We start from the raw sequence: 14,006 nt of genomic DNA on the forward strand, positions 1-14,006 counted from the left end.
TTTTTTGCTGTACGCGGGCCTCTCACTGTTGTGGCCTCTCCCGTTGTGGAGCACAGGCTCCGGATGCGCAGGCTCAGGGGCCACAGCTCACGGGCCTAGCCGCTACGCGGCATGTGGGATCCTCCCGGACCGGGGCACGAACCCGTGTCCCCTGCATCGGCAGGTGGACTCTCAACCACTGCGCCACCAGGGAAGCCCCCTTTTTTTTTTTTTTAACGTAACACTGTAATCGGCATAGTCTCTTCGCTACAAAAGACCAGACTCAGCATTTGAGCTTTTCAGGGATAACACATCACTACATCTTAAAGCCCTTCCTTGGGCAAGAGCTTTCTGGTCTAAGGTCTAAGGACTGAGGTAGCTGATGAGAGCTGATTCATGGAGAGTGTAGAAGGAATTTCTATATGTAGATAGATAGTTAGGGACACTTAATTTGTTCATTAATTCAATTAGTATTTATTGGGGCTTATTCTGCTAGACACTGATCTAGGAATGGCATTGAACCTCTTCTCAGTGAACTCAAGAAGTGAAGTTAATTGTGTGTTAGGACTTTCTGAATTTATTTGGAAAGGGTTTAGAATTCAGTGCTATGGTCATTCTCTGCCTTTAGTCGTTTAGAAAAATGTTTTAGAATTTAGCATCCCTAGAACGCTTCTGAGTGACATGACATCCAGATCTGCTGCTTTGTTTGAATTGAGAGTTGGCCTTAGACCAGCATTAGCTGCTTCCCAGAGAGTCCAGTGGCTGATAGAGGAAAGATAATTTGGAACATGGTAAAATAAATCCAGACTTAACTTTACTCAAGATTTATCATCTGATTTTTCTCATTTACTCTCTCTCTCTCTCTCTCTCTCTTTTTTTTTTTTGGTCGTGCAGTATGCAGGATCTTAGTTCCCCAACCAGGAATCGAACCCATGCCCCCTGCAGTGGAACTGCAGAGTCCTAACCACTGGACCGCCAGGGAATTACAGAGGGCACATCATTCTGACACTTGAGATGGTCTGAAACCAAAGCAAAGGCGCTCTCTTTTTCCTTACAGCTGTAGATATTTATGTATACACCAGACCTCAAGTCTGTTTTCTCAGCAGTAGAACCAGAACTGGCTGAGTCCTCTGTTCCCACCCCTTCCTTCGATAACTCCAACTAGTCTTTGTGAATTTTTGTGAACTTGCGGGTAATTAGTTACCTATCTGACCCTTAGCCTTCAGAGGAGATTTCTGCCTGTACTTGGCATGACTATTGGGTTGGGAAGTTGTCTTCCACATAGCAAATTGGAAACCTTTCCTCCCTTTCTACCCCCCTACCTACTGTTTGCCACTAGAAGATACCATTTGAGCTTATAGTTGCCTCTAACTTTTGCTTGACTTCTTCCTTACCCAGAGACCAAGTGGTGTGTTGATATGGGCAGAAGAGGTAGAAGAAATGATTAGCTTATTTGAGGACAGAGTATCCTTTGATATAAATCACCTTAATTAGAAACTTAACCTCTTTTGGTTTCCATTTTCATTTTGTCCACTGTCAAGCCCTTACTCCTGAGATCTGCTAAGGGGAGGCAGGATGTATTGTCTTCCTTAATAGATTGCTTTGTTCACTCTGAGCCCAATCACCAGGTGAATGTCAGAGGTTCCTGTCTGAAGCTGGAGGATGTGGGGTTGTAGTAGATGTGGGGTAGCAAGCTGGAGGGAAGAATGCTTTTAAACATGACCTTAATAGCCATGTTGCTGGTAGAGATATTATGGATTTGGGGATAGGAAAGCAAGCTGGATGGAGTAGTCAGGAGCCCTGGGCTGATCATAAATCATGTCTGGAACCATTGATTGCTAGTAGAGCTTTATGGGGCAAAGAAAATAGTCTTATTGTTATCTTAGTTCATTTCTTTGAGAAGATTTGTTTTACAGATTTATCTTTTAATGTTTATTTAAACAAATTTGATTTTGATTTTGAGATGTTTGCTGTAAGAATTAAAAATCTGTGGGAAAAGCTTAGTCATTCCTTTTTTTTGTTTTTGTCTGTGTTGGGTCTTAGTTGGGGCACACAGGATCTTTGTTGCGGTATGCGGGGCCTTTCATTGTGGTATGCAGGGTCTTTAGTTGTGGTGCATGGGCTGTCTAGTTGTGGCACGTGGGCTCAGTAGTTGTGGCGCAGGGCTTAGTTGTCCTTCGGCATGTGGGATCTTAGTTCCCCGACCAGGGATCGAACCTTTGTCCCCTGCATTAGAAGGTGGATTCTTAACCACTGGACCACCAGGATGTCCCAGTCATACTTTTTTGAATCTTGTGGGTAAACAGTCATTTTGTTGTTTATAGTAGTTTATGTGCATAGAAAAACACTCTTACTACTTCAGGTGCGTTAAACAAACATGTTCTTTGTGTGTGTGTGTGTGTGATATGCGGGCCTCTCACTGTTGTGGCCTCTTCTGTTGCGGAGCACAGGCTCCGGACGCGCAGGCTCAGCAGCCATGGCTCACGGGCCCAGCCGCTTCACGGCACATGGGATCTTCCCGGACCGGGGCACGAACCCGCATCCCCTGCATCGGCAGGTGGACTCTCAACCACTGCGCCACCAGGGAAGCCCAACAAACATGTTCTTAAAGTGGTGAATGGGTTATGCTAAGTGTCTGTGGGAAGTGTGAGGAAAGAGGGGGCGATATCTTTATGGCCTCTTCTACTTGGCTTTCAGCTACTGATAAAAGAAATACCCTCTATAATTCTCAGAAGGAAATCTTAGATATATTTTTTAAGTCCATGTGCTTCTGACATTTTAAGGAATCTGCTGACAGAGTGTCAAAGGATCCTCAAAATTTCATATTGCCGAGTGGCCAAACACACTGTTTTGTATTTTGCTTTAAATTCATTGCTACCATAGTATCTGCCATATAGTAAGCATTATTAAATGTTTGTTTTGCATGATATTTATCAGAAAATTCCTCTCAAAACACATTTCTCTTTTTGATCTTAAGTTACATTAATGACAGAATTGGGAGGGCTTCAAATAAAAGAGGGAACTTAAAATCTGCCTCTATTTATTTAAATGTACTTATTCATTTGTTAATTCAACAATTTATTGTTTGTGTCACTGGATACTGGGCTTACATAGTTGAGAAAGATCTGGTCCCTGCCATCAAGGTTATAGTACAATATGATAACAATAGTAGAAATACATACAGGGGGCCAAAGTGGCACAAAGTATGGGATGGGGTATCAGGAAATGGTTTCCAAAATAAGAGACTCAAGCTGGGTTTAGAAGGATGAATAAGAATTAGCAAAGCTGTGAAGGGGAAGAAGAGTATTCTGGGCAGTAAACATGTATGAAGGCAGAGAGAGTGAAACATTTAAATATTCTGAAACACATTTTGGGTTCCCTTTCTCTTTGAATCAGTTCATTACTACTGACTGAGTCAGGCAGGTCCCGGTGGACCTCCTGGAGTGGAGGCTGAACCGTGGCAAACTCAGGCCTTGGCAGATGTGTGGATGTGCACTTGTAGTGGCTGTGGAACCTCGAGCTGAGAACAGGAGGCTCCTTTGGAGCATGAGCCTCCCACAGGGCGCTCTTGGGATGCCTGTCCTGGAATTACCCAGGGCAGTAACAAAGCTTTCTTTTCTTCTTTAAACCAAGCCAGCAGGATGGGATGTCTGCTAGCCTTTGTGTTTGGAGCCAACCAACAAATATACAGTGGCCAGCACAATGGCATTGTTGGGCTTCAGTGAAAACTAGGTCGGGGCCCAGGCCCTCCTCTGCAGAGGGCCCATCCAGAGAAGAGGTTTGACAAGCCACTGATTTGGCTATTTGGCATTGATGCTGGTTTCTGATGAGCTTCTGACTTACTTTTGGTATATAAGATTGTAGGATCTCTTCCCGTTGTTTCTCTCAACACATCTATTTGGAATCTCTGAGTTGCCTCTGACTCTTTTTCCTCAGTTCTCGTATCTACCATTAAGTTGCTAAATCCTTTAGATTCTACCTCTGCTTGTTCTAACTCTAGCCCACTTTTTCATACCTATGGTAGCATTCTAAGTCAGGCATTTGGTCATCTCTCATCTGGATGATGCAGTACCCTTCAAACCTCCCTCTAGCTCCTCCTCTATCCTGCTACCACCATGGGCTTTCTGAAATGTAGTTTTGGTCCTGTATTAGTTTCCTAGGGCTGCCCTAACAAAGCACCACAATGTGAGTGGCTTATAAAGACAGAAATTTATTCCCTCATAGTTCTGAAAGCTAGAAGTCTGAAATCAAAGGTTGGCAGGGTCTTGCTTTCTCTGAAGGCACTAGGGGAAGATCCTGCCTTGCTTCTTCCTAGTCTCTCTTGGTGTTCCTTGGCTTACAGATGCATCACTCAAATCTTTGCCTCCATTGATACATGACATTCTCCTTGTATGTCTGTATCTCCTCTCCTCTTTTTGTTAAGATATTGGATTAAGGATCCACCTTACTCCAATGGGACCTCATCTTACTTGATTACATCTGCAAAGACCTTATTTTCAAATAAGGTCACATTCACAGGTACCAGGGGTTAGGAATTGAGCCTATCTTTTTGGGAGACATAGTTCAATACACAATAGATTATATTATACCTTTACCTATAAACCTTTAGTGGTCCCCATGATCTGCTAAATTAGCTATAGATGTTTCATCTTGGTGTTCCAGAACTTTTACACTAAAAATAAATATAATAATAATAGCAATAATAACAACTAACATTGAGAACTTCCTTTGACATTGTTCTAAGCATTTTATACATTAGTTCATTAAATCTTCATAATTCTATGGATTAGGTTCTATTATTATTCCCATTTTGTAGATGAATATTAAAGAGTAACCAACCCAGGGTCACACAACTAGTCAGAGGTGAGATTCAGTCCTAGGCAGTCTAACTCTGCAGTATGTGGGCTTCACCACTATAATTTACTGACCAGCTTTACTTTTTAGCTTTATCCCTTCTCCCCTACTTACACTTTACGCAGGGAAAGAAAAACAAAAAGGAATGACTACTAATCTCTGCACTTTATCTTTGTGTTCCTTTTGCATAGAATGTCTTTTTTACTCCCAACCCTACATATGGGCTTCCAGGAAACAGAACTGAATCCTCAATGAATGATTAGCCAGGCCTATGTGGGGAAAGGTATTCCAGGTAAAGGGACCAGCAATGTGCACAAACGTGCAAGTAAGCAGGGGTCAGACCCTTATAAGCAGGAGTGAAAGACTTTGTGTGCCATGCTAAGGATTGTGGATTTTATCCTAAGAGTAATAGGGCATCAGTGAATAATTTTAACAAGGGAGTGGCTTCAGGTTGGTATTTTAGAAGGTTAATCTTGGCTGTATTAAGGAAAATTGATTGGAATGAGAGCTAAGTCTGTTCAAGATGTAAGAAGGGGAAAAGAAGACTAGTTAGAAAGCTAATGGCGTAACCAAGGGGAGGGATGATGATGATTAGATATTGATAGTGGGGAGAATGAGTTGTGTACTGTCAGCTGAGCACTGTGCTAGACATACTTTGTATACCGTATCTCTTTTCATTATTCCCTGCCTTTGATTAAATACCAAATCATATTGGTTCTACCTCTGAGATATCTCCAGGTATTAACCGCTTTTCCATTCTTGCTGCCATTGTCTTTCTCAGGCATTTGTTACTTCTCACCTGGATGATTCCAGAAGCCTTCTAACTGTTCTTCCAGCCTCAATTTTTTTTTTTTTTTTTTTTTTTTTGGGTTACGTGGGCCCCTCACTGTTGTGGCCTCTCCTGTTGCGGAGCACAGGCTTCGGACGCGCAGGCTCAGCGGCCATGGCTCACGGGCCCAGCCACTCGGCGGCATGTGGGATCTTCCCGAACCGGGGCATGAACCCGTGTCCCCTGCATCAGCAGGCGGACTCCCAACCACTGCGCCACCAGGAAAGCCCCCCAGCCTCAATTCTTGACCTTTCCATACAGTTTTTACATTACTGTTAGAATGATATTTCTGTGAAGCATGTCTCATCATTGTCCTGTATGAAAAAAAATTGTTAGTTGATTATATGTCATCTCTACTGGACTGTGAACTCAACTAGACTAGACTGTGAACTAAGGGCAGGGACTGGCCCCACTTAGTTTTATGTTTTTATGTAGTAGGTTTTCAATGTTTGTGTAGGTGGATGGATAGATGAATGGGTCTACCTCAGGACAACTGTGCTAATTAAGTGGCAGCAAATGATCCCTGTTAGTTGGATGGCAGCACATTTATCTGCCTTGGGTAAGTGCCTTAGCTCTAGGCTATTTGGGTAGATTCATCAAAAAGGTATAATAATTCTTACAGTTGATGTTTTCTTCAGAGCCTCTCTGAATATGTCTTTGAACCACTGTTCATAGATGTTTGTTTGATTACAGATATCAGTATATTGATAATTCAAAGTTAAAAAAAAAAAGGTAGCCATTTGCCTTGTTCTTCTGACTGTTTATGATTGGGTGAGGTTATGATCAGAATCAGCAAGAATTGAGAACAGGAGCCCTGGGTGTAGTGAATGTTACTTCGGGGAGAGGTAAGTATTGCCTAGTCCTGCTCCAGAATATTCTTTGTATGGGCATGTTTATGTGTCTGTCTGTGTCTGAGTGGTACCATCAGAGCCTATAGGGTGTATGTGGGAAGAACCATACTCTCAGCCTAGACAACTCTTAACTATCTTTTTAGGATCCAACCCAGGTGTTACTTTTTCTCTGAAACTTTCTAAACTCCTCAGTATCTACTTTCATACCCAAGTATTTACCTCTCCTAAAGGGTTATTAGTATTATTTACTTACCTATGTGTCTTTCATTGAACTTCTTTAAGGTGTAAACTGAGTGTTTACATACCTACATTTACTATGTGGATGGGACTCTTCCAATCACTGGGAGATATAATGTTGATGTAAATGGATAGGTTCTTACTCTCATATGGGGGTGACAGGAATGGGAAGAGTGCTCAATAAATCTTTGTAGAAATAACCTGAATTGATGTTCCTTTTTTTTTTTTTGGCCACACCGTGAGGCTTGCGGGATCTTAGTTCCCCAGCGACCAGGGATTGAACCTGGGCCCATGGCAATGAAAGTGCCCCTGGGCAGCAAGGGAATTCCCTGAATTGATATTCCTGAGTGGAGAATTAAGTGTCCACTTACCCGTCCCTTTGATGATTTTCTAGGGTGTTGGCATATGATTTCTTACATACATAGTAATATTGTTTAGTCACCAAACACACATTTGTTTACTGAGTGCCTTCTAAGAAAAGAGTCTTTAATGAAATCAAGTATCAAATACAAATGAAATGGCAGAAACTCTAACACTTTATTAGACCATGAAGAGGAGAGGTTTTGGTGTAGGTAAATTTGGGGAACAGTCACTTAAAGGTATTGAAGTACCTTTAACACATTTGATTGGCTGATATTATAGTTTTCTGAACTTGAAATTTTAAAAGAACAACAATAAAATTATGAAATCTTCTCTCTGTAGTAGGTATTTAAATGTGTTGCCAGTGCCTTAGGTTGTTTTGTAGAGCTCCCAAGGGAGTGGTCTGGAAGAAAATGAAAGCAAAGCAGCTGTTATCCCCAACCCGGAAAGCTGAATGTGCTGGAACAGTTGTTCTTGCCTCTGCTTCCCACAGAGGGGTTTGTTCAGAGAACACACCAGCCGAGTCTGCACAGGGGGTTGCTTATAGGGAAGTGGACGTTCCGACTAATGGGCACACAGTGTAGCAACTTAGAAATCTTCCTTCTTGGCAGATCTCAAACTTTCTTTCCTCATACATGCAAAGGTCTTGAGACATTGAGAAGTTGTGGTTTCTGAGGGCCCAGAGGCTTATCAGCTCCACCAAAGTATTCACCGAAGGCAGGCAAGAGAAGTGGGTTGTAAAAATAAATTCCATTTGGTTTCCCTCTCTGGATCTGGTTTGTGCTTTTTCCATCTTGCCAGGAAAAGTCAGAGCCTACTAGCCAGTGTGGTTCCTCACCTTGTCTCGCCTCTCTCCTCTGCTCTCCACCCTGTGGCTTGGTCTGTGGATTTCTCAGGCTTTCAGAGACATGACTGGACAGAGTAATAAACATGTGTTTCTCTGAACCAGAATCAAGAGTCCTGGCTTAGCCTGGCCCACAGAGAATGCACATACAGGCTTTTCACCAGTCCTTTCTGCGTGGCCCTCAGTAGGAAGCCTGAGTGGCTCCCAAAGTCAGGCCTTCCATGTCACACTGTCACCACGCCAAACACGTGAACCACCACTTCTTCATATCTTTTTCAGTCTCAGAGCTAAAGAAATTTGTCTGCATGTTTAGCTGTTAGCTTCATTGCCCCCATATAGCTTGGAATTTGCAAGTTCAGTTTCATTTTAGCAAATGAGCACCTCAGACGTAAACTGTGAACAGATTCAACTAGAGTGAAGAGATGAGGGCACTATGCTAATGCTGTCGTTATACCTCGTTTTGAGATTTCCAAAGCTAGATTATCAAGCAAGATGAAGCAGATCAACAGGTTTCCCTTTTGAGAAGTTTGACGTATTTTTAGCCATTCTCTCTGCCTTGCCAAACCTGATCCACTTCATCCAAGGATCTGAAGTGCTGCATCGTGCTGCCCCCAACTGGTTCTTTTTGGTGCTATGTTACCACATCAGAAAATCTCATTATATGGAACTTATATTTTTTTCTTAGCACTTTCATGTATTTGTATTCGATTCTTATAATAACATTGTGAGTAATATGGATCATGGATTATCATACCTACTTTTTATGTGGGAAAACTGAAGGGTAGCCTTATTAGTTGATTTGTCCAAAGTAAAATGGCTGTTGAGGCAGACTTGGACTAAAATTCAGATTTAAAAATGTGTGTGTGTGTGTGTGTATGTGTATATATATATATATAACTGTAAAATATTGCTAACATACAGACAAGTATAGGCAATAGAGATTGATTTTAAAGAACATTCACATATGCACCCGATTAATCAATTCTTAACATATTTGCTTCATATCTTTCTAAAAATATATATATATATATTTATTTATTTGGTTGCACTGGGTCTTAGTTGTGGCAGGCGGGCTCCTTAGTTGTGGCTTCAGGTCTCCTCAGTTGTGGCTCACAGGCTCCTTAGTTGCAGCATGTGGACTCCTTAGTTGTGGCTCCAGAGCTCCTTAGTTGCAGCTCACGGACTCCTTAGCTGTGGCATGCAAACTCTTAGTTGCGGCAGGCATGTGGGATCTAGTTCCTTGACCAGGGATAGAACCCGGGCCCCCTGCATTGGGAGTGTGGAGTCTTATCCACTGCGCCACCAGGGAAGTCCCTAAAATCCACTGCGCCACCAGGGACGTCCCTAAAATTCAGAATTTTTGCCTTCTCTCCCATTAGGTTCCCTAGTCTTTTGTAAATTCAATATCACCCCCACTCCAAAAAGGTATTAAGAGCTTAATTTTAGGCTTAGAGGAATTTTCCCCTTTTTCTCCCTTGGAAAGAGGAGGCAGATAATACATCATGTAAGGTTTGAATAAGTTCATGAATTTAATCGGCAAAAAATTTTGAGCTCCTATTCTGCATGAGGCTCTCTGTACCCAGACACCATGGCTCTCCAATGTAATGTAGGGGTAGATCATGAACTCTGGAGCTAGACTGCCAGAGTTGGAACCCTGGCTCTGCTGCTTAATAATTGGGTAACCTTGAGCAAGCTGCTTAACCTCTAAATGCCTTTTGTAAAATGAGAATAATAGTACACTTACCTTAGGGTTATATGAAGATTAAATGATGTAATTAATGGAAAGTTCTCAGAGTAGTGCCTGGCACAAAGCAAGTACCAAGTAAATAAATATTAGCTGCAGCTGCTGCTGCTATTTTTGTTATTATTATTTATTAACTCTATATAAATAGGCTTATTTGCTCTTAAAAAAAAAGGGCAAAGCAGCTCTTCATGGGTATGTAGGAATGACAAACACCCAAATTTCTTGAAAGAATACATCTTCATGTCATTTCCCCTTAGCCTTATCTCCTACTCACACCTCAATTCACTTTGATCTTACTCTGGTCTTAACCACTTTACTGTAACTGCTCTGGCCATGGTTGCCAGTGACTTCTCAGTTGCAAATTCAGTAGACACTTTTCAGGCTCATCTTACTTGATCTATAGCATTTGATACTATTGGTCATTTCCTCTTTGGAATGTTTTCCTCCTTTGTCTTCTGTGGTGACATTCTTGCTTGCTTCTTCCTCCTCTGCCTGCTCCTTTAAATGCTACAGTTGCTTGGGATTCTGGTAATTTCCCACCTTACATGTTAACCCCTGGGCAGTTCCATACATTCCTTAGCCTCAGTGACTACTTCAGCTCAATGTCATTGCCTCCTAAATGTTAGTCTCTAGCCCAGACTTTGCTCCTAAACTTCAAACTGACTCTCTATAGGACATCTCCACATGCCCTTAAACCCAACAAGTCCTACTTGAACTCACTATCTTTTAACATTGCCTCTTCTAAAAACCTGCTCCTCTCCCTGTATTCTGGATATTTAATAATGGCACCCAGGGACCAGTAGCCTGCGATCAACCTAGGAGCTTTTCACGGCCCTTATCCCCCCATCCAGCATTCATCAAGTTTTTTTTGACTTTGCCATCTAAATCTTGAATCTTGCTCTATTCCAGTGCCTCAACTATTTCCTTAACTCAGGCATTCTTCTTTCACCAGGATTATCGCAATAATCTCCTAACCTATTTTCCCTTCTCCGTATTCTCCACTCTAATCCATCTATCATACCATTGCTAAAATAATCTTTTCTTTAAAAAACAAATATGAACATGTTGCTCTTTTGCTTAAAAGGCTTCTTTTGTTCCTTATAGACAGGATAAAGTCCATATACCTTAGCAAAGCATATCAGCCTCACCCGCCTCTTCTCTCATGCACTCTGGCCATATCGAGTAAATTAGTTTCCTGAATACACCATGCTCTTCACCTATAACTTTACATATGCGGCTCCCTCTGTGTGGACTTTCTTTCCTGCTCCCCCAAGTCATCCTTTGGACTCCTTTATTTCCTTTATGCAGCTTTCTCTGACATGCCTAGACTGAGTTAGTAACTTTATCCTCTGTGCTGCACAGTGCTGCCGTACCTGTACAAAGCCATCTTTTAGCATTTACTACATTATATTGTTTGTCTATATCCCTTAATAGATTGTGATCTTCTCAAAGGAAGGTGCAGCCCCTACCATAGTGCCTGGATGCAGAATAAGCCCTCAGTAACTTCAAAAGAAAAATACAGTCTCTATCTTCTAGGTGTCTACTCTTTAGTGGTTTCACCACCACCCTAAGCATTCCTGACAAATGGTAGCTGGGTTTTCCTTCTGTTTTGCAGTATATCAACTCTGGAAACCTGGAACAGTTGCTAGACAGTAACCTGCATTTGCCCTGGACTGTGAGGGTGAAACTGGCTTATGACATAGCAGTGGGCCTCAGCTACCTTCACTTCAAAGGCATTTTCCATCGGGACCTCACATCTAAGGTACGAAGGCTTTACATGCACTACTCTTTGAGACACTGTCTTCCATTACCAAGAAAACTGTGTTAAGAAACCAGTCATTAATGTGCTTGAGAATGATGGAGATCTCTTATAAATTCAGCATTCAATCACAGAGGATACAACTTATTACTATGTACAGCTAGTCCTTAAAAAGCCAATCTCGGCTCACAGCGGGTAGGTACCTTTCATTGCTGAGTCTGGCAACACATACATCTTGAGAACCTTCACTCTTGGCTTCAGGTCCTGAATGTGTGTTGCAGGAGTAGATGGCATGAGGACACTTAAGAGGTTCTTGCCCTATAGGAGTGACAGCAGTCAAGGCAATGTGGGAGCCCGTCTCTTAGTATCCTCTCCCATGGCCTCCAGCAGTTCTGTGATTTTTAGTCACTTGAGTGTAGGTTTTGAAAGCCATAATGTACTGACCCATTTTCTTTCTGTGTGATTGAGTTTCTGCCATCCTGCCAGTTCCTCTTTGGCATCAGCTGGTCTCTGTAGTATTCTCTTGCTGTCCAAATTGCTGTGTGACCAGGTTAGAAAAGAGTTGCTTTTAGAGGAAGTTGGCCATACTACAAGGCAGACACCTCAGGGCCAAGTAGCGCAGGACATCACGTGACAAGGCTTATATAAATAGTACTGTTTGATCATTGATATGGGAACTATAAATCATCTAATATAACTTCTGTCCAAGAGCTGATTTAAAGTCTTCTAGGGGGGTATTATAGAAGTTTTGTACCTGCCCAAGAATAGCTCTTATTTCATTCTGCACCCTCAACACAAACATATGCACACACACGCACATGCATACACATACTCCTACAGCTCTTCTGTCATGGATGAGGGGTATGGGAGCCTGTTATAAGAAAAAGTTTGCAAAGGGAACAAAAGCAGGCTGTGCTCTCAGAGCCAATAAGGCCTAGAGCAGTGAGTCCCTGGCTCCCTCACATTAGAATGGTTCTGGTGTTCCAAACAGCAGTACTGTCCCCAAGGGACCCTGGCCATTGGTTTGTGAGTACTACACAGAAAATAGCTTTGAGGAGGTGCTTGTAGGGCCCCTAGGTGTGGCAGGGCCATTTGTAGTCAGCTGCACTGTTACTAAAGGAGCAATAAGAGTGGCAGGTGGAATCTGGTGACCAGCTGAGACCTAGTTGTGAGGAGTCCTTTATCTTCATTGGTATAAGCAAGGACTGGACAGTTGGACAGCTGGGACCTGGAAGGTGGTATCATTTCCTTTCATCAGACTTTTCTCCTTCCTTAGAATGTTTTAGAAACTCAAAACTTAGAAAACTGCACTTTTTCCAGGCAAATGGGTGGGGCTGTATCAACTTAGATACTGCCTTAAGTTGGTAGTATACTCTCACCTTAGGCGTGCAACTAAAATCAAATTGCTGGGGCTTCCCTCGTGGCGCAGTGGTTAAGAATCCGCCTGCCAAGGCAGGGGACACAGGTTCGAGCCCTGGTCCAGAAGGATCCCACATGCCACGGAGCAACTAAGCCTGTGCGCCACAACTACTGAGCCTGCGCTCTAGAGCCCGTGAGCCACAACTACTGAGCCCTTGTGCCACAACTACTGAAGCCTGTGTGCCTAGAGCCCATGCTCTGCAACAAGAGAAGCCACCACAATGAGAAGCCCACGCACCACAACGAAGAGTAGCCCCAGCTCATTGCAACTAGAGAAAGCCTGTGTGCAGCAACGAAGAGCCAACGCAGCCAAAAATAAATTAATTAAATTAAAATAAAAAAAATCAAATTGTTGATTCCTACTCAGAGAGCATCATTTCTTCTAAGGTGGAGGGAGGTCATGACAAGTTATCTGTCAGTCACACAGATATTTCCTGTACACCTACATGAGTGTCTCTGGTGCCTGGTACCATGAATGAAGGGATATTTGAAAAAGATAATTTCTGACCAGAGGTAGTCTTGTTGGAAAATAACTGAAAAATAGTTCATAGCATTTTATAATTGAGTGTTTAGCTATAGACTGTAGGTTTTCAGTCAAAGGAAAGATCACTAGGCTAGGGTAGCTAGGCTTTCTGGAGGAAAGTCCTCCACTACCAATGAGTTCCTAAGAACTCATCATATTCTCTTCAGTGCCCCCAAAACACTTTGTCCCATTGTGCTAGTGTCCAAGTATGATTCTGTCTGGGATTGTCATAGTGTATGTATTGTAAAAATGACTAACCTTTTTGGAACTATAGGGTAAGACCACTATCCTTTGGTTTTCCTAATAGGGAGTGGGTATTCCCATGTCAGTTGGCTTGAGATGAGAAACTAGGAATTTAGGAGGAAGAACTCCCTGGTATCACTGGGCTGTACTTTCTTGGGTCTGAACTTTAGGGGATGGGGAGAACAAATGACTTTGCAACCTGGAGACAGGCTGGGAAGTATACTCTAGGGAATCTCAAGTTGAAGAAAAACTTCATTGCCCTTTTTATCATCTCTGAGCTTTTGGCAAAGTTTTGTCCAAATGTTTTATCTTCGTAGTGTTGCAGAGATTAAGGAGAAGGTGGTGTGTCCCCACCTAGACCAGA

The 14,006-nt window shown here is 42.5% G+C and overlaps 1 protein-coding gene across 4 annotated transcripts in view; it reads left to right on the plus strand.

The window, feature by feature from the left end:
* TESK2 (testis associated actin remodelling kinase 2) overlaps nt 1-14,006 on the plus strand; it is a 127,811-nt gene that overhangs the window by 102,685 nt on the left and 11,120 nt on the right. For 3 of the 4 annotated variants that reach the window (XM_024746097.1, XM_024746098.1, XM_024746100.1), the window contains one exon: nt 11,314-11,460. The exons of the other annotated variant lie outside the window; for it this stretch is intronic. In XM_024746097.1, the coding sequence (XP_024601865.1) occupies nt 11,314-11,460 (147 nt within the window). The remainder of the gene's footprint in view (nt 1-11,313; nt 11,461-14,006) is intronic. 4 annotated transcript variants of the gene reach the window in all.

The sequence above is a fragment of the Neophocaena asiaeorientalis genome, unplaced genomic scaffold (genome assembly GCF_003031525.2).
Source record: "Neophocaena asiaeorientalis asiaeorientalis breed wild unplaced genomic scaffold, Neophocaena_asiaeorientalis_V1.1 scaffold51, whole genome shotgun sequence".
Lineage (NCBI taxonomy): Eukaryota > Metazoa > Chordata > Mammalia > Artiodactyla > Phocoenidae > Neophocaena > Neophocaena asiaeorientalis.